Source organism: Dreissena polymorpha, chromosome 12 (assembly GCF_020536995.1).
Source record: "Dreissena polymorpha isolate Duluth1 chromosome 12, UMN_Dpol_1.0, whole genome shotgun sequence".
NCBI classification, from domain to species: domain Eukaryota; kingdom Metazoa; phylum Mollusca; class Bivalvia; order Myida; family Dreissenidae; genus Dreissena; species Dreissena polymorpha.
The window spans coordinates 55,539,826-55,559,747 of record NC_068366.1 but is presented as its reverse complement, the minus strand read 5'-3'; the positions used below and the strand labels follow the sequence as shown (position 1 = coordinate 55,559,747).

Below are 19,922 nucleotides of genomic sequence, written 5' to 3'. Positions count from 1 at the left end.
AAAAACGCGCTTTCGAGGCTTTAAAAACATTTATTAGTCGCATAGTATCCACCCGTGAACAAATGTAAGATATGTTTTAGTATCCCATTGATTCCCATTCAAAGATGTGTAGCAAATGTTTTGGACGCATTCTCGGATAATCTTATTCAATGTCTGGATGAAGTCATTCGCGTCTTCTGGTGGGAAATTGCTCAATCGAAGCAGGACCACTTGAACGGAACGGATCGCAATCTATTTTCAGCATTCCATCAGATCAGTTGCTATTTTACTTTCTCTGTTTATTAACGTAGTCGACGGGATGTAAACTCACGATATTATCTGCATATATTTGCCGTCGCGCACTAATATAAAGGTCATCGCGCTCGTCTGAAACGACTGAAATGGCGCTAAAAAGGGCGGATTATTATCTATGTAAACCAAGTAAGCAAAGAAGAGTAGCCGCCCTAAATAATAATATATTTGTTATGTATAAGATTATAATTTATTTAGTTGCGACATTAATATAATCAGAAAACGGTAAAGTTTACTTAAAGTAAAAGTTGTGTTTGACTTTTTCAAATGTCAATGAACAGAATATAACAGACTATTTATTAAACTTGAGCATAACAAGTTTATCGTTATACAAATATACAACGTAAAGATACTTAGATTCAGATATGTTAGATTTTAACAAGTAAACTCTTATATAGCGTCCACTGTTTAACTGAACATGCAGTTAGTTACCGTCAGGTCTATTATCTAGACACGAACTAATATTCGTTTTGTTTGCAGTATGGACCAGCAATACACAGTAAGTTACGATTGATTAAAAAATACTACTTTTATGTAATGGTACAGTAGTCAGCATTGAAAGTGATACTTATTTAGTATAAAAAATATACAAATAGATCGATAGACTTATTTACTTCAGACTTCCTATAAGTGAAATTTGAGAATAAGGGATGTAGATGTGTTAAATACATTTCCGAGGAAATATTGATATTGTGAAGTTGCTATCCAGAAATGGCTGACCTGCTTACCACTGGACTCACCAATTGTTGTTTCCGCCTCTGATGTTACTTCGAAATCGTAGCAGTTTTGACGTTATTCATTCTGATAACAGGTTTTATAGTTTTTGACATAAAATGTAACATAACATATTTAAGTGTTTCGTAGTTGGATTTTACTTTAGTTGCATACCATGAGTGCACTTGTTGATTCCCTAATTATTAACAGCAATTAATTCCAGAAACTATATCTGCTGAGAAATTATTTTTTGATCTTCTTTAATTATAGAAGAACAAATATGGAATTATTAAAGCTCGGGTCACCGCCTTGAAATGGTCAATGCACAGCATTAGGGGTCTAAAAATGATTTAGGGCTTGCCGTTCCTTGCACTTTTTCTCGAATTCATCACAAACCAAACGCGCATCTAAAACGATTTTAATCAAATGTACCGAACAGAAAGAAATAAAAACATGAATGCAAAAGCGTGACGCGCGAATCGAATAATTAATACCTATTTTAATTGTATAGTGCCTCAAATATCGATAATCCATCTGTCTTAATTTAAACGATTAGGTAATATGTTTTCAAGGTGTAGAATACCAAGAAATATGGAATATTATACACTAGACTTTAAACTTTAAAGAATTGCATCTTAAGAATGTTGTCAAATACCGTAGGTGTAACAAATATTGTAAATATTTTCCATCCACATAGCAACAATAGATTACTGCTAACAGCCTCTTAGGACTAAAATATGACAACATTGCAGATTTGTACGGGGATACTTTATAACTCATCTACACAGTTCAAATCAAACTGGTGTTGTATTTTTATATAGCACATAACACAGAAACATGAACTACATCATTATTCTAAGGACGAAAATATTAAAATCACAAAATGGTAACGAAGTGCCATGACTTTAAAAAACATCATTAATCAACATAAGTTTAACTGCGCTAAAAATATGAGATGGGAGAAGTATGGATATGTAGAACTGTGAAGGCTTACAACTTACCTTACCGACTTCCTTGGATATTTGGGTGGGGGATATGGTGTGTGTTGTGTAATTGGAGAAATTTGGAAAGATGATAGTGGCTTTGTTTATTTTCTGTTGTCAGGTATGCCGATGGCACACGGTGGCACCGGATAAGTTAAGGATATGATCCGGCATATTTTGTGACAATCTGTATTGGTCCTGAGCTTTCCGTTTAGTATCCGTAGAAAACATAGTGGTAAATTTTCTGACGTATTGCATATTTGATCACGGATCATTTTACTGTAGATTATTCTTACTGAACCACATTATATCTAACTGAAGCGTATTTCTGCCTATTAGACAATGCAAATCCGTAATTTCGTTGGCTTGGATTAAGCATGGATTCCTACGGTCTGTTACTGTCGAATAGTTATTTTTACAGTTTCATCTTGTATTATTTTAGGAAATAATATGGCTTGTTACGGCTTGATCTTGGAACGCGATAATCTTATTATATTGCATTAGGGAAAGGTATGGATAAGCCAGGTTTCTCTGATTCTTTTACGTTTAACCTAATTTGACAAAACCAAAAATCGGATATAATGGTCCATGACTCTGTATTACGAATTGTTGATAGACATATAAAAGATGCCATAATATTGCAACTAGACGGACGGGTATTTAACTTTCACAAACTGACACGCATCTGTTTAAATACAATACTACCTACACCTTTAGAACGCGTATCTTTTTTTAAGGTAGCAATAGCGTACAAAATGATCCTTCATCAATTGGTTAGTTGTTGAGATGCTTGACAATCGTGCACGTGATCTAAGGAAGAGGAGTTGGTGGATTAGGGATGACCTTCTTCGAAGACCCATTAATGGCCAGTAATAAGCTCTACTGGCTTAACCATAGGCAAAAAATCAAACTGCGTTTAAGACTTTCAGACGGATAGACCGACCGATATTCTAAGATCTAGTGTATCTCGTGTGATTTAATCCGTAAGTAACCCGGTGGGTTGTCCGTGAAAAAATCAGTTGGATATCGATGTTTAGACATCATGGGCACGGGGGACTTTAATAAGGAAAGATGAATTTAATAGTTATTTGAGAACCATGTATGGCGTTACAGATACCACAACTCCATGATACGATCTACCGTGCGACCTGTAGTGTTGTTCTAAACACATCGCATAATTATGCACAATTATTCCCAACTTTCAATGATATCTCAAGAATTAGATACGATTTCACAAAACATTGAATGATGAAGATGATAATGCTAAATATTCAATAATTGTATAATCATAAGACAAGGTTACACAAAGCATGGTCAGACTTTTAAACAGTGTATTACACTCATACCACTTGACATGTACTACACTCGTAAGACACGATAAGGCTATATATAGCAGATATTGTTTGCTAGATTATTAACAACGTTTGTGATTGGTTCAGATATGTGTGCTATTTATAGGGTTGTTTTCATCAGTGATACCAATTAGATTGATTACCTGATGATCATATAAGAATACGTTAAATACCGATTGGGAAAGGAGAAATTATTTTTTTTGTAAGTTCATTTTGTTGTTCATTTTTTATAAAAAATAGTATTCTGTATACATAAATAAATACTTTCGATTTTCGTGTATTGGTTGCGTCATTAAATTGTTGTTTCTTTAATGATAGTGATTAGTATATAATAATTGATTGTATGACTTATATTTCTACGGACTTTATTCGGAACTCAAATAATCAATAGGTACAAAACATTGTCTACGGTTCTTGCTCGTTCGTAACACAAATATACGCATATTTACATAAGATTAAATGCAATTTTCTAATCTGAATAGCAATACATAATTGCGCGGATGTAGGCCAGTCTTATTTGTCAAAAACGTAAATAAACGAAAAATCGAGTGTTCACTGATTTCCTAATAATAGCTATATTGATTCCTGATGACCTTTTATTATAATAAAATTGTACATGTATTTTAACTAATTCAACGTAAATTAGTCAACTTTCGATTTCCATTATCGTATCATGTGGAATATATTTTCTTCGATTATAAAATGCCAAAATAAACTTCAGATTGTAAACTTAAAACGACAATAAAATTTAGGAGAAATGGAATTGAAAATACATGTAACTACATATTAGATGACATTTTTCATGTATTAGTAATTTAAGCCTACACTTGAGTCATAGCTATTGTATTTTTTAGACGGGTTCAGAGGAAAACCTGAAAACATGTGGAAATCTTCGCAAAAAACGTTGATTGCTCCCTTTGTTGTCACCCCCTATAATAAAAGAATTAAAAGAAGAAATACAGAGTGGCTTACGTATTCTCACCATGGAACAAACCAGTCGTGCACACATGGCAGCAAAGTTCAGCAGCCATTAACGCGTATTGTTATCATCTTTTCGCAAGGTCAAGTTGTTGGTGTGAAGCGTGCAAAAGCTATTGAACTTATAATGGGTATATTTAAAGACTGTGAAGCAATATTTATGTCCAAGGTTGGTGTGTATTTATTGTTTGACATTCCACAATCCATCAAGGACATGCAAACCAGAGGCCTGTTTAAACAACAAGGACTCTTTGACGATATAAATTCGACAGAGTTTATCATTTGGCGACAAAATGGATCAGGTTGTTTAATTTCTCAAGATAACGCAGACAGTTCTGTTTCATTCAAACGTTTACGAGCATATCTCGGCGATTTTCAAAATTCTATCTGTGTTCAGTTTCACGAATTGAAAAGGGAGGAGCCTATTAAATCGTTAGATGCCGCTCCCGAAATACCGTTGCCGTTGCATCAGCGTCTGTTTCCGAATGAACGAAAACAATACGTTTGGACAACATACCCGGGAATCTCAAAGGAAAGACTTGACAGCGAGAAAGCTGAAATTGTAACATCAGGAAGTAGTTTTGATGCGCGCAAAATACTAGTCAAAAGGGAAGAAGATAACTCGCATAATATCGTTGCTAATTCTCTAGCCGATTCGGCAATTAGCATACCGGAATCTTTATCAGATAACAGAGGTTCTATTAGTAAAGTTATCGTGGGCTCGCCGTCCAATATAAATGTCTCGCGATATGTGTCACATAGTGAACAATGGCTCACACATTCACAGGATGTCAGAAAGCCTCCACGATACCCGCGGTATACTATAGAACGGAATCGGGTTGAGTCTTTCTCCCATTGGCCACATGATAAACCTACGCCAAAGGAATGTGTCGAGTCTGGCTTCTTTTATACTGGTTAGTGTGAACTGGAACCGATCGTACAAATATATTTTTAAGAAAACAAATGTGACAAGTTTTTAAACACAAAGTGTGCGTTTTCCATTTAGTTGAGCTGTTCCTTAACCCTAGTTGCATTCGGCCCATATACTGCAAATAAACATCCTTACATTTCAGGCGATGGTGATATGATAAGGTGTTTCCGAATGCGGCATTGGTCTGAAAGACTTCAGTACTGAGGACAAACCCATGAATGAACACATTAAGCATTCAGGAACGTGTCAATATCTTCTAAATCTGTTTGGAGCGGAGGAGCTAAAATATAAACGGGTATTTAAAGTTATCAATAAATCAATAAAAGTAAATATTTATGGAGACTGTAAATAAGTTAATATATAAGTGTATTGATTGTTCTGAATATTGATTGTTGAGCATTAATAATTATGTATTTTAACAGGATCAATTAGAAACCATCGACCCAGATAATATACGGTGTCGCCAATATGCAGAATTCCAAAGGAATCGAGGAACAGTTTGTATGTTAAAATGTCTGTGTAGATAATAATTTAAATGTTTGCAGGTGTGTTCAGCCCGTTGTGTTATCTGTATTTTTGTTTAACAGTCGCTGTTATCTGCCTACAAATGTGCATGATATAGGTCATGTTTCGTCATGCATAAAAAGTAAATATTTAAAGTGACGTAAGAAGTGCACATATGAGATGGACATATATCATAACGGAACAACTGTTGCATCATTGTCAATAATCTTTTTTGGCTGTATGGTTGTTAGATTGATGCCAGTTATCGATTTCTTAGATATAACGGTGGCATTTTGTAGTGATTAATAATGGCCGACAATTCATGAAGAAACATCTTTACATCAAGTAAATGCAATAATTTTGAGCAAGGTCATGTTTGTTGTAACGTTATTGAATGTACATGCACATGTTTGCCATTTAATACAGCCGGAAATCGGACCGATAGAAATCCTGAGTACAAAACGTTGGAGTCACGAATTGTATCCTATGAGAGCTCCAACTTCCGTTGTGCTAAAAGACCATATCAATTAGCTGAAGCCGGTTTTTTCTACACAGGTGAGGTACTTAAGCGTTGAACACATTACGTTTAAGATTAAAAAATATATGAGCTCAATACTATAGCCATACTATGCATACACAAGCTAACATTGCAAAATGCTTGTTCATTCTTGCAAATTCGTGTATCAGAGAACATGAAGTGTTTGGTTTTGTAAGTCGAAATTATTATCTGTGTACAGATCAGATATAAAGAACAAAGTTTCTTATGGAAAACGTATAACATTATAAACATTTACAATACAGGATTATGTATATGCAATAAAGACAACGGTATTCTTTTTAATGAAACAAGGCGTTGGGGACCACGTTAGGTGTTTTTCTTGTAATGGAGGATTACGAAACTGGGAGATCAATGACGATCCGTGGACTGAACATTGCAAATGGTTTCCTGCGTGCAAATTTGCAAACGAAACTAAAGGGGAGACCTTCATTGCGCACATTCAGCAGATGGACGAACCTGCAATGGCGATGATGGTAACGATAAGTTGTATTATTGGCCAGTGGATTATGCATGTCAATATGTTTTGTTTAACTTTTCTTACATTATCAGGCGGCTAAAATTGTATTGTTTATATTGTCCGTGGTAGGAAACTAAACAAATATTGTATTTTTGCCAACTAAATACATTTAACAAATCAATTCCGTTTGCATTTGTTTCCTTTATACATTGTGTTTACTAATTATTTAGCTTACATGTTTTGCAATAGAAATTGTATTGTGTAAATAGGCCGCTGTTCAGACCACTATACATTCTGTATTTTAACCAATGTAATAAAAAGATATATTTCATGTTTCATCTGACAGGTTAACCGCATGAAAATATAAAGTAATCTTTAAATTGAACGTCTCATGTTTTTTTAAAGAATTCTGCAGCAAGTTCATCCGCTACAACTTACCCCATAAATCGCGATCAGGACCTTGTCGCCATAAAGATCGCGTGCATAGAAGAAATGGGATTCAGCGAAGATGTTTTCGATAAAGCAGTCTATCAATTGAAGCTTGAAGGTCTGTTCTTTGAATGACTTCTTATTTTATTATTTTATATTAATTTCCTGTTAGCAAAAATCAAGATAAAAGTTTAACGATTTACTCGTTTAAATGACATACTAAAATCTGATTAACTAAGTTACAAATGAAAGCATATGTGTTGCGAGCTCCCGGATATAATCAAGTATGCGTATGTTTTTGTGGTCTTTTTCTACTACATTATTGCTACAGTTTTTATAAAACACTCAAACACTGATATATATATATATATATCGCACATTTAAGAAAGGTGCCCATATTATTTTTTAACAAAATTAATGACGCATAATAAGAATTGCAACAGTACCTTTATTGGGGTACATTTTCAATATAAGATCCATGGCTTACGTTAATAAGCCTAGGCCCTTTTTGGCAACGATTTTAGTCGTGCTTGTTTAGTCAGGATTTCTGAACTCCTTAAGACCTTTTTTTATACCTATAACAGATATAAAGCTGCGCTTCTGTTGAATGCGTTTAAGGAACAATGCATCCAAGTCACTTGTAGGAGGTTCTGGAGACAACACAATCCATTTGTCACAGTCAATAAAGTTAACTTTCTCCTTCTTTAGAAATTGGAGGGTAGGTTAGTTTTGATGTACGATTTGAGGCACTGTCCTGATGGAACAACTTCGACTTCCTACCTTCTGGAAAAGTTTTAGAATTGTAATTTCTTAGTAATGTCTGTAATACCTTAGGGATATATAACTTGTTATTAACCTTAGTTCTTTTATTGATATAGCGAGGCTCGGTTTTTGCTCTATAAGAGACAACGGCCCATGCCATGAAGCCTTTTGCGAAAGAGTTGCGCTTAAGGAACTAATGTTTGTAGCTAATTGTTTCGCCTTTCCCGATGAAGCAAACTGTGCGTCGCCCACACGAACAACGAAATAGAACATTGCCTCATCAGAAGTAACAAAGTTGTTCCATCTTGCACCTCTTAACTTTATTTATTACTTCCATGATATAGCCCTCCTTTTCTTTGATTGCGCTAGTTAAAGTGAAGAAGTTTGCCGTTTGAAGTTTAGCTTCCAATGTTTGGTGATAATGTTATATAAGACGACATGTCACATGTGGTTGGTGGATTATATTTGGTGATCATACGATTGATTGTTTGATGACGTAACATTTAGGCAAAAAATTGACGATATCTAAATTTTGCATAGCAAGACCAGAATTCATATTTGGCTTTGATGTCCACTATTATCACGTATTTTCTTGCTGGAATCCAAGAAAATCAAATACATCACTGCTTTCAACTCCTATTGAATATACGTGTGTTTAATCTTCAAAAGTCCCACAGTTTCATTGATTGTTCGACGCACCATGCTATAAATGACGAATAGCAATTTTCAAGAGTATGATTGTACATGATAAAGGGTTTGTAAGTGTTTTTCACGCGGCACTGTCATAACGTGTATGCAGATATTGTTCTAATATAATCTTGGCGCCTCTCGTATAAGTTATATATTCAGTTTTTACAATATTTCTACCCTTAACTAACTGAAATTTAAATTACCAAATGAGTAAGCAAATTATATCGTATTGCCTATTTTTATGAATCCCTTCATACTTCACCTTGCAAAATAGAACTTTAATTTTAATTTGTTAACTCCTGCTATATGACGTCAAACAACGAAGTGAGTGAACGTGTGACGTCGCGCAAAATAAATATGACACGCCTGTAAACAATATAACAAAAATTAATACTAACAGTATTAAGCAAACTACGAAATTCCTATATACCAATGTGGATAAAGTACATGTAATTTTACAGGATATAATCATCCTCAAATAGATGACGTCATTAATCGTATTGCTTTGATTCAAACTGAAATGAACCAGACTGTTGCTGAAAGTTTGAATACATCCGGTAAATGTAACATTTAATTGTTTTATATTGTTTTCAGGTTTTTAAATTCCTTTAAATGCTCATTATTATTTCTTAGTAATAAGTGTGTGTATACATTTTTAACATCCGGTTGATTTAACCTGCTTTCAAATTATATTCACAAACATAGAATAGTTTTGCACACATATATATATTTATTAAAGATATTTTGTTATTCATTTCTTTCATTGCCATGCTCTTAAAGACTCGAATTATGTTTATCTTTTTAGAGGCAATACAAGAAGAAAATCAACGTCTAAAGAGCATGCTGATATGCTGCAAATGTTCCACAAGAAACACCAATGCGTTGTTTCTCCCATGCGCCCATCACGTGATGTGCATGGAATGTGCAAGTGATGTGATCAGATGTCCTGTTTGTAATAGGGGCGTCAGTGATACCGTCAAGACCTACATGGGATAAACGTAATGATTTTTATTCGACAAATAGTCGTCCAATCGGATCAATATATTTTGATCGAAAACCCACCTTGGACTTTATTAATCAAAGCACTCAGCATTAGGCTTCGTCACATTAAATTTGTTAACAGTATCTACAAGATTTTAAAAATAAGTTGCATTCGGATTTTAAAAATATGTAATTATCCCTTACATGAAAAATTATATTGTAGTATAATAAAAACGACCATGTCGATAACGATGCAATGTTTTTTATATTAAGTGTATTTTTTATCTCACTATTTTGTTTTATAAACCCTTAAGCATGGAATTGATAATACGAAATCGATCATAGTTAATCTGGTATTATGCGGCTTGTTTTGAAGATTAGAGTATATGGCTTCACTAAGTCGCGTTTACTGCCAATAAACAAACCTAACTGATAATGAGATCAACTCATTCATCCTTAGACAATCATTCGAAGCGATGTATTATTAACAAACAACTCTTCGAAACAACTTCGTTTTTGTCTATAAATGGGTACACATATATAATATGCAGACATTTATCCAAACGAATAATGATACCAAACACACTATCGCCCAAAAAGCAGTTGTTGTAACTTATCATTATTGCTAGTTTGACTGAAGAAGTTTGAGTTGCAGAAATGTGTATTCCTACTGATTTCCGTTCATTTCAATGAACGCCTTAATATACGGATAATTGTTTTAAAGTATAAAATCCATAATATTGTTCTGAATGACATCTTTTACAGCTGACGTTTTGTTGAATCTAACGAATATACTTAAATTGATAATTTCAGAACTCAAAATCATGTAAGTGTATGTACCTTCAACGTTATTTCTAAAATATGTTGCACACATTGCGTTTGATTAAAGAGGTTGTAATCTTATAAAAATATGTAATATAAAACATACAAACATAATTCAAATAAACAAATTTCAAATAATAAGCATACATGGATGTTCTACTGAGCACAATGTGATTTTTGAAAACGTTCAAAAAGTAAATTAATTTAATAAAGTGATTGCTATTTTCATTGATGTTTGAAAACTATTTAGCTTGTAAATATACACTCTTCCACTGTTTACAACACGATTGGGTTTGAAATTTTCGTAACATGACGTACGCTTGTTAAAGATTCTGGTTTGTATAACAACTCTTTAACCCATTAATTATGTATGTACCAGCAAATAAAGACTTTTTCAAAAGCAATCGTCAGTTTTGTTTGTATGCACTTTTCCGGTAATGTATATGCACAATAACGAGACACGATGTTAGAATATATGTATACTGTTCATGTAATCGTATGGTACTTTATGTATGCCTTCATTGATGAGACACGCGTAAATATTTGTGTGTTAACTGTTTTCCAACGATGTTCAAACACAATATAACAAAGTCTACCGATACCATGTGTCAACGTTCATTGTAATGAAGGGCTGCACGCATACACATATTTTAATCTTTTTTTTTTCAGAAAAAAATAAAATCATTCCTCACAACATCAATTGCTTATTCAACTAATGCTAAAATGATATACTTATATGCATTCGTATCATATAAATACTCATAGTATACTATTCAATACACCAATTAATCGTACAAATGGTGTGGTCGGTCGGTAAAACGAAAATGGTTCAACAATAAGTATTGAAAATGAAAAATAGATCAGAACCATAACAATACATACTTGTGTGCAATTACCAAGACACCTAAGCCCTTTAGAATGTAGTCGGGCTGACAATTTAAGCTCTTTATTAAGGAAGTGCGAGAATGTGAAAGAGCAGCCACATTCAATACACACACACGTAACAATAAACGTGAAGTAAAATATATGAAATGTATTAATTACATTAATCAACAGTATTTGCACGCATGATTATGAATCTTTGCTACAGTGCACAGATTCAGTAGTTTTAATGCTATGCTCCATTGTATTTTTGTGTACGTTTACCCCACCGCGTCATCACGCCATGTCTTGTTCGTTATGTTCATAAAGCGCTACATTATTTGTATTCTAAATTGCTGCGTGATTGGATAACTACTTACTTGCAGTTTTATAATTTTGCTATTCAATTCATGTAATATAAATGTTCACCTGTTGTCAAATGTACTCTTACCGAATACATAGTACGAATATTTGTATAATACATTTATATCAAATATTTTGATAATGATGTGCACTTTCATGATTATCTTTAATAAATACATTTTCTCGCAATTATTATTCTTGTTCATTAAGACTGAGTTAAAAAAATAACTTTCAAGCCATTTCTTTCATTTATGTATACTCATAAAACGATTTATAATGTCAGGCTAGTGACCATTCCAAAACACCGCATAACACAATACAGCTACGAAAAAACACGTATAAATCACACAACACGCATAATAACATACGGCTAAAATTAAACAATCGACACATGTATAACAATATCAATAATCGAACATTCTTTCGTTCAGTTTTATTATAATATAACATATTAATGATTTGATGCCCACAAGACGTTCAATATAACAAAAATGAAACAACATTATAAAGAAAATTAAGGTAAAATAACCAGAATATTTTTGTTTTAACTTTAAAACATAAACATTAATGGTATTTTGTTTACGTTTGTTAAAATATATTAATTTTGAAAACAAACGTGTCATTACAGCATAATATACCCTTATACAAAGTATTTTAAATGTTATGTACGTTTAAATAATGTTATATAGCCCTGCAAGGCTTTGTGTAGATTTGTATAAGACACATTCAATGTAAATATTTCCACTGTGTACCGGCACCCTGCTGTGTTCATATTTAAACCAATACATCGCTAAGATCGACACAATACCCTAAACCGTTTCTTAGACAGCTATGAAACAATATAGCAGAATGCAGGAACATAGCCGATTTTAAAGTTGATATGAGAAGCAGAAATGTCAGACATTCCTCTAATAGGCATTTAATTTTACTCTAACTTCAACATATAATTAAATAATTAAAAGACTGTGTTTTCAAAACTGTAACAGTCAGTTTAGATTGTAAGCTGAATAGTACATAGAACATGTTTATCAAACATTTTAATCGTATTAAGCTAAACAGTGCATTCTGCTTCATATTTAACTCTTTTTTTAATCCTTACTTTTGCATTTTAAACAAATATTAAGTCCGTTGAAACGATGTAAACAACACTTTCAAAATCTTTAAACTTAAATAACTTATTAAGAGGGAACCTTTCTGATAAAACTATTTGATTGATCTTAACTTCATATAATACAACGAAAGATACAGTCGAGTACTTTTTATTCTACTCATGTTAACTAAAGTCCTTAACATACTAACCGGGTTATAATTTTATAAACAAAATCACATCAACAAAAAGCATTAAAAATAGCCGGTTAATATATTTTAGCGTAATAATTACGTTGGTTTCAAAAAAGCATCCACCTGATTTTAAATCCCTCGAATAACATACAGATGAGTAAGCATGTTTTCCTTATCATTTCGCCTTGTTATCACGAAGGATTCATATAGTAAATATAAAGTGTAAAATAAAATAAATGAAAATTTAAGCTTGACTAATAAATGAACGTGAACTTCAAGGTGAGAAAATATTGAAAAGAATATAAAAAGATGCATAAAAACAGTTGATTCATTCTTTTGCTTACCTTTAAAATCAAGATATAAAATAATATCAATACAACGACTAATACTCATCAAAATATCAAATAACATAAACATAGATTTAAATTAACGACCCGTATCAGATTCAATACATTTTTCAAAAGCATATTATTTACATCAATAAAGAATCAAAATAAAGTTCTAACTCAATATTATTGATCTAATTTTGGTCCTCGTTTTTCGCAAATAAACAAAAAATGTTTAAGTAAAAAACCGTGCAAAATCGACATTTTCTTCCTTAAAAGATGAATATAGGCTACTTATGCGCAAATCGGAACTCCTGATACAACATATACATGCTGTCAGTTTCATAATAAACACCTATTGTTGAGTTTATTAGACATATACTTAATAAACCACATGTTCAATATTTTGGTGTGGTATCAAACTATAGATATATATGTAGGCAATACGAAAAAAAACCTTTGTTGAAGTTGCGTTTAATTTCGCATAGTCTGGCGTATGCATTCATGCTTAACAACAACGACACCATGTCGGCAAAGATGTCGGTGTACTATATTATTATATCATCAGAGCTAAAACATAAACAGTGTTAGCGGTAAATGCCTTATCCATACGTACATTTCTCGTCACACAAACGTATTAACTCATAAATGTTTTGATAATATCGCTAACTTCACATTTGCAGATCTGGCATTTTTTACAACTCTGTGCACACTCAAAGCATAAAGTGTGATGAGCACATGGAAGGAACATAGCGTTTGTATTGTTGAGTTTACACTTCTGGCAGAACAGCTGTTTCTTTAAACGTCCATTTTCTTTTAAAATATATCCTTCAGATGCTGAAACCAGATAATACGATGTTATTTGACACAACTTATCGTGCATAATGTATGACGTTTTCAATATGTACTGCACTAAAAAAAAGAAAGAAAAAAAAACGTGATCATACATTTTCTGATGAATATTACACATTTTCTTTCATAGAATTAATCGTCGAAATATTGAGCGTACAAAAAATAAAGTACGGATTTGTTTTATTGTTTTTACTGCTTAAAAATCGTCGAAACACATACGCATGAGTACAGCTGGAAACACGTCTTCAACTTTCTTTTTGCAGACTGGACATGTCTTTTTATTTGATGCACATCGTTTGCACAGAACCCAGTGTTTACACGGTAATAAAATGCTTGGCACGTGATCATTTCCTTTAGATGTATATTCTCTGTAATAATGTTAAAGAAAAAATGACACACACAACACAATTAAATCCGAAATTGTAAACGCTTATTTAACGTTTGCGATAATGTGTTGTTAAAAATACAGTAGAATAAAAGTAAATCAACAGCAGAATATTGTCCAATCTAAAGATTGGGACGATTCGACTGGAAAGAAATAACATTGTGAAAACCCAATACCTGCTATGATTGCATTTATTTGGCTCATACTTTCTATTGAATCATGCAAAAGTGTTTTTTCTCCAGTTTGAGTGCACCTGATAACGTCACAAATGGCATCACCTGGACCTTGAGCTTCGCCTGTACATCAGGAAAATGCTATCATGTATATCATGTCAACACAACGTGCATTCACCATAACTCATGCAAAACTGAATAATTTATGTCACCTTTAGCACAAAATTATACCGCATTTGAGTATTCTTCCGCTTTAAAGTGCCACATTTCCTTTATCATTACATATCGAAATATCAAAAAAAAAGCATTTTCTGAAATCAAAATACTAACCCTACATTAGCAGTTGGAATAGTTATTTTAATAATTATTTTACTCATTATATTTACTCATCCTTACTGATATGCAGTGCACGATGTCCGTTGCAACTGATAAGGTGGAAATATTATACAGTCTATAAACAATAGTTTTTTTACAAACCATTTAACTCCAATCTTGGATCATCTTCATTCGTCTGTGTGTTTCTGAACGTGACAACAGATTCTTCAGTAACGGCTTTCTACAAAACGTTTCTAAATATTTATGCATTTATGTGTGTATATCATTGCATTTTTTTATGAACTCGGATGTCCATAAACTACAGTTTTTTCTTTCATTCAGAATGGTTTAACGTATTGTTATGTTAAATTAGTATTGTCATTTATATTTGTATATCATGCATTCCTTTTGAGATTGGATGTCTTTTAACTACATTAATTGCTTTCATTTAGAATAATAAATCGTATTGTTGTATTTATTTAGGAGTGTGATTTAAATACTGGCTAGAATTGTATCACATTCGAAATGTTCTCCGCCTTGTTGGAAATTCATGGTCCAGGTTTATTGAATCAAATAAAAATGTGTATGAATCAAACATACCCAATATTGGAGAACGGAAGCAGAATCTTGAAAGCGTTCAAAGGACATATAAAGTTACAGGATTTTTTAATTAAATGCAGTAAAATCTAATATATATATGCCAAGAATTGTTGTACAAGAAAAACGTTAACGTCTTAATTTTGCAATATTAAATATTATTAGAGCTACATCTTAAAAACTCTTAAAGGTATTTGATTGGATGTCAAACTTGGCCCTTTTATTATGCCCACCTTAATTGCCTGTAAACAAAAAAAAGATCCGTTATACATGTGTTGGACCTTCAAAATGACCGACCCAAATAAGCTAAAGTGGCCTTTTCGATAGGATATACAATAGTAAACAACAGCAGCAGTGTATAATCAGTTATTAATTACATTTACTTGAAACAAGTTCGATGTAGCGTATTCTCCAATCAAGTCTGTTAAGAATATGCATGTTGTGGACCATTTAATATGTTCAATTAGGGGATCACTATCATCTTTCCAGTTTCTAAGTCCTAGGCCACACGCAAAGCACCTTACGTAATCTCGAACACCTGTAAAAGAGGTAAACTTTTTAAGCTTTCACAGGGCATTTCATAACATTTTACAACAAGCCAAAATTAAAGCATAATCCTTCGTTTTTAAAAACATATTTTTAAAATTGTATTTATTGACATGTAAGTTAATTATTATTTTGAAAACAAAATATCTCTTAATAAAAAGGTGTGCTAAAGAAATCAATGTATTTGTATTTTGTATTTATTTTTTATCAAGAGGATATTTTGAACGGAGCGGAGTCGTCGTTTTGCTTACTAGGTGGCAATATAATAATACAATGAGAGGAGGATTAGACAGTGACTTTTTATAATATAAAACGTATATAAGCATACGTAAGCCAACCTGTGTAAAATAGACCTGCTTGAGCAAGGTCGTCCACGTTGATTGGGAATCTAATTTGGAAATTGTCAAATGTTTCCAGTCTAGCCTCTGTTTCGGACTGTACAGGATATCTGTATTGCTGGTTTGAAGTTTCAGTCAGCTGGTTTTGCTGAAAATATAAAGTTAGTAATACCAAGACTAAATTGTTTTGTGTCTACCAACTAAACGTATATTTTAACTATATATATATATATATATATCTATCTATATATATATATATATATATATATATGATAGAATATAGCGGAAAGTACCAATAATTATTTCATTAGTAGTGTTATCCATCAATTGTGCGTAGCATCTTATAACGGAAGTAGGATTTTTGTTAACAAATCATGAAAACCATCGTTAAACTAAAACAAAAGAAACTTTTTTAAAATTTTACAATTATTTGTACAATTAATGAACGCGTATTTTCACCAATGTGGTGACATAGTAAAGTATGCTTATGTTTTTTTATACCAAAGCAGCAGATGATATGTCAGGCAATCAAAATGAAAAACGCAGTATATTCACACTGTCAAAAGGCGAATGAAAATATTGTCCTGCGTTCATAATTTTTTATTTCAAGATTTCCTTTATAATATATATATATATATATATATATATATATATATATATATATATATATATATATATATATATATATATATATATATATATATATATATATATATATATATATATATATATATATATATATATATATATATGTGTGTGTGTGTATGAAATGAAGAACCATATACTATTTATACGAGGAAGGAATCTATTAATATATATAAAAGGATTTCTAACTGAATAATACAGAATTATACTTTATATCATTTACTCACATGGCCATATTAACTGGGGTATTGTAATAGTTTGGTATTAGTTTTAATTAGTATATCAACATATGATATATGTGTCTTCTTATTTTAACAGGTTTTAAAACCCACGTGTCTTACTTGCTGCTGAATGTTCTCAATAAAACCGTCCCCTTTGACTTCTCTTGCAAACCTACAGGATGGATACCACCTGCAGTGCGCTGTCCAGGGATCATCGTGCACTTCCCAGTTACGCAATCCTCCATCGCAGGCAAACACCGCACAAGGTCACCCTCTCCTGTAAAAACAAAACAAAAATACCCATCCTTGTTATTTCAAACAAGCTAAATTAAATTCAAATATTTCAATCTCCCTGCAAGCAACATGCATTGTTGATATATATTTAGACAGTGTATCCGCACCAAAGATTATTAACTTAAACTATCAAATGAATTCCTTCACAATAATAACACTGCGACGATCGACTGAATTTTTTTGCTATATTTCGTAATGAAATTAAGTGTTCGCTTATTTTCCAAAGAATAATAAACGCTCCATAAACCATAATAATACAAACATAAGTGCACATATCACACTAAACACATGCAAATATAGTCTACGTAAATACATATCCCTTCGATTATAATCATTGCTATGTAAAAATGCATTTCAAAAGAATACAATTAGCATACTAAAATAAATCTTATATACAGTTTGATATTTACAACAGAATGTTACGCAGTTAATTACAACGTTCGGCTGTTTTTCTCTTATTTCATTGACCGCTATCATTATTCCACATTTTAAACAACCAGCGGTCAAATAACAGTGCTCTCAAATAAAATTATAATTTCTGATGTACAACGACAATTTTACGGTTAATGGGACTGTGCCTTATTTAGCCGTATAGACTCAAATCCATTCCACGATGAATGCCGACATTACAAACATCGAAAAATAACGCCTCAATTTATACCTTATGCTAATTATTTATATTTCATTAAAGTGTTAATCAATTAGTTAAAATCATGGATACCATGGGCGACGACCTTGTATCGGAAATACGTATCTAATCATAATGACAGTGCTACATATAGAAATAAATCAGATATTCTTAATTGTTAAACGATGTGTTATGGTGTCATTTGTTGTTTGATGCAAATATCTGAATGACTATAATTATACAAACATTGTTTTGAATAATCAGTGCATGGCAGACCGACAGCTGAACACATCGTGGCAAAGTTACTATCTTGTATCTTGGTGTGGCCTCTAATGTCGTAATGCATTTCTGGATTATGTTTAAGGCTTCAAATGGTTCATATTACCTGTATAATATAGGCCGGCATCTGCGAGTTGTTCAGGCGATATAACCGATTGAAAGTTTGCATTTTGAAAGGTTTCCAAACGTTTGTCAATCGTTGATTTGTCTGGATGTCGATAAGGCTTGACATTAACTGAAACAGAAATGCGATTTGCGGATTCATTTTAATTTGAAAAAAAAACATCAGATGTCCGTAAAAATATATTTTAACATTACATATAAGAATATGAACTTTTGTATCACATTTATAACTTTATTGAACTGCTTATTATATGAGTGCTTAGGAGACTGATGATAACAATTTACGAACCACCAAACAACGTATTATTTATAAATAGTCTATAAACATAGCATGCTTTAAAAGAGAGAAATCCAATTTTAATTTATGTTAACCTTGGTTCCGCTTCAACTCCGTGTACTGAGGATGCAATACTACTTGATCAACGGAGGGAATCTGTAATTAAAACAACGACACGCATTTGAAACTAATGTAAACAACAATATTGCAAAGCGATACAACAGAAACTGATGGTTATCAAGACAATCAATCGATATATTATATTTGACATTGAAAAAGGAAGATATTGCCAGCGTGCGATTTCAATTTATTTCTCATTTGTGTTAGCAGCAAGACATCGTTGTTACTTCAACGAGCGAGGCCCAAGGTACAAGCTCATTCATCCCATGATGTGTCATTGTCTTCACTAATTGTGATTTACATGATGTTTATAGACAAAAAGTTGTGTATTCTTTTTGTGCTACGTTTTGAATGAATTTTATTAAATTGATATGATATGAGTAATTGAAGGCTTATTCGTTAATTATTTGTATATAATATTATTTATATATTTATTTTACATCTTGAAAGTACAATTACACACTTGCAACCTATGTTTATGTCCTAGCATTACTTAATATCACTTTTAATGAGCATATGTTTAGAATTATGTACATGCAAACATTGTGTGTAAGAAAACCAGTTGCTTATTGTCTTGATTAAATCTTATCTTCAGCATTTAAATAATTAATACCAGTATTGTATGTATACACCCTATTTCTGTCGAATTCAAAACCAATGCTTTAAAAATAACTTGCATTTTATTTTATTTTCAAACGTATGGCCATTAACTGGTTCACATTTACTGTATAATTGAATTCATGTTAAATAGCTGTTTCATTATCAGAATATGTAACAGTGTGGCGCATAATAATGTATTAATCAAAATTTTAAATATTAGAAATGCTTCAGCTGTAAAGACTCAC

The 19,922-nt window shown here is 32.2% G+C and overlaps 2 protein-coding genes across 2 annotated transcripts; one reads left to right on the top strand and one right to left on the bottom strand.

Moving 5' to 3' along the window:
- Window positions 1-3,442: 3,442 nt before the first annotated feature.
- On the top strand, window positions 3,443-9,883 carry LOC127853434 (baculoviral IAP repeat-containing protein 7-B-like). Its single transcript, XM_052387968.1, has 9 exons — window positions 3,443-3,542; window positions 4,195-5,232; window positions 5,392-5,544; window positions 5,672-5,750; window positions 6,180-6,308; window positions 6,604-6,785; window positions 7,175-7,316; window positions 9,112-9,207; window positions 9,456-9,883. The coding sequence occupies exons 3-9, from the start codon at window positions 5,464-5,466 to the stop codon at window positions 9,644-9,646; spliced, it is 900 nt and encodes a 299-aa protein (XP_052243928.1). The 5' UTR covers window positions 3,443-3,542; window positions 4,195-5,232; window positions 5,392-5,463; the 3' UTR covers window positions 9,647-9,883.
- A 3,619-nt stretch (window positions 9,884-13,502) lies between these two features.
- Window positions 13,503-18,624, bottom strand: LOC127852632 (baculoviral IAP repeat-containing protein 3-like). The gene is made up of 8 exons (XM_052386585.1): window positions 18,555-18,624; window positions 17,533-17,633; window positions 16,491-16,638; window positions 15,990-16,144; window positions 15,172-15,250; window positions 14,698-14,817; window positions 14,356-14,504; window positions 13,503-14,121 (listed from the first exon to the last, which is right to left on the bottom strand). Exons 1-8 carry the CDS (start codon window positions 18,622-18,624, stop codon window positions 14,101-14,103), a joined length of 843 nt encoding a protein of 280 aa, XP_052242545.1. The 3' UTR covers window positions 13,503-14,100.
- Window positions 18,625-19,922: the final 1,298 nt, after the last annotated feature.

Excerpts from the sequence above, each read along its gene's own strand:
- LOC127853434 (XM_052387968.1), top strand. The coding sequence starts at position 5,464 with ATGAATGAACACATTAAGCATTCAGGAACGTGTCAATATCTTCTAAAT. Across the intron at positions 5,751-6,179 it reads AAGGAATCGAGGAACAGTTT|CCGGAAATCGGACCGATAGA; the intron begins GTATGTTAAAAT and ends CATTTAATACAG. Across the intron at positions 9,208-9,455 it reads TGAAAGTTTGAATACATCCG|AGGCAATACAAGAAGAAAAT; the intron begins GTAAATGTAACA and ends TTATCTTTTTAG.
- LOC127852632 (XM_052386585.1), bottom strand. The coding sequence starts at position 18,624 with ATGCATTACGACATTAGAGGCCACACCAAGATACAAGATAGTAACTTT. Across the intron at positions 16,639-17,532 it reads CTGCAGGTGGTATCCATCCT|CAAAACCAGCTGACTGAAAC; the intron begins GTAGGTTTGCAA and ends TTATATTTTCAG. Across the intron at positions 16,145-16,490 it reads AGCAGGTCTATTTTACACAG|GTGTTCGAGATTACGTAAGG; the intron begins GTTGGCTTACGT and ends CCTCTTTTACAG.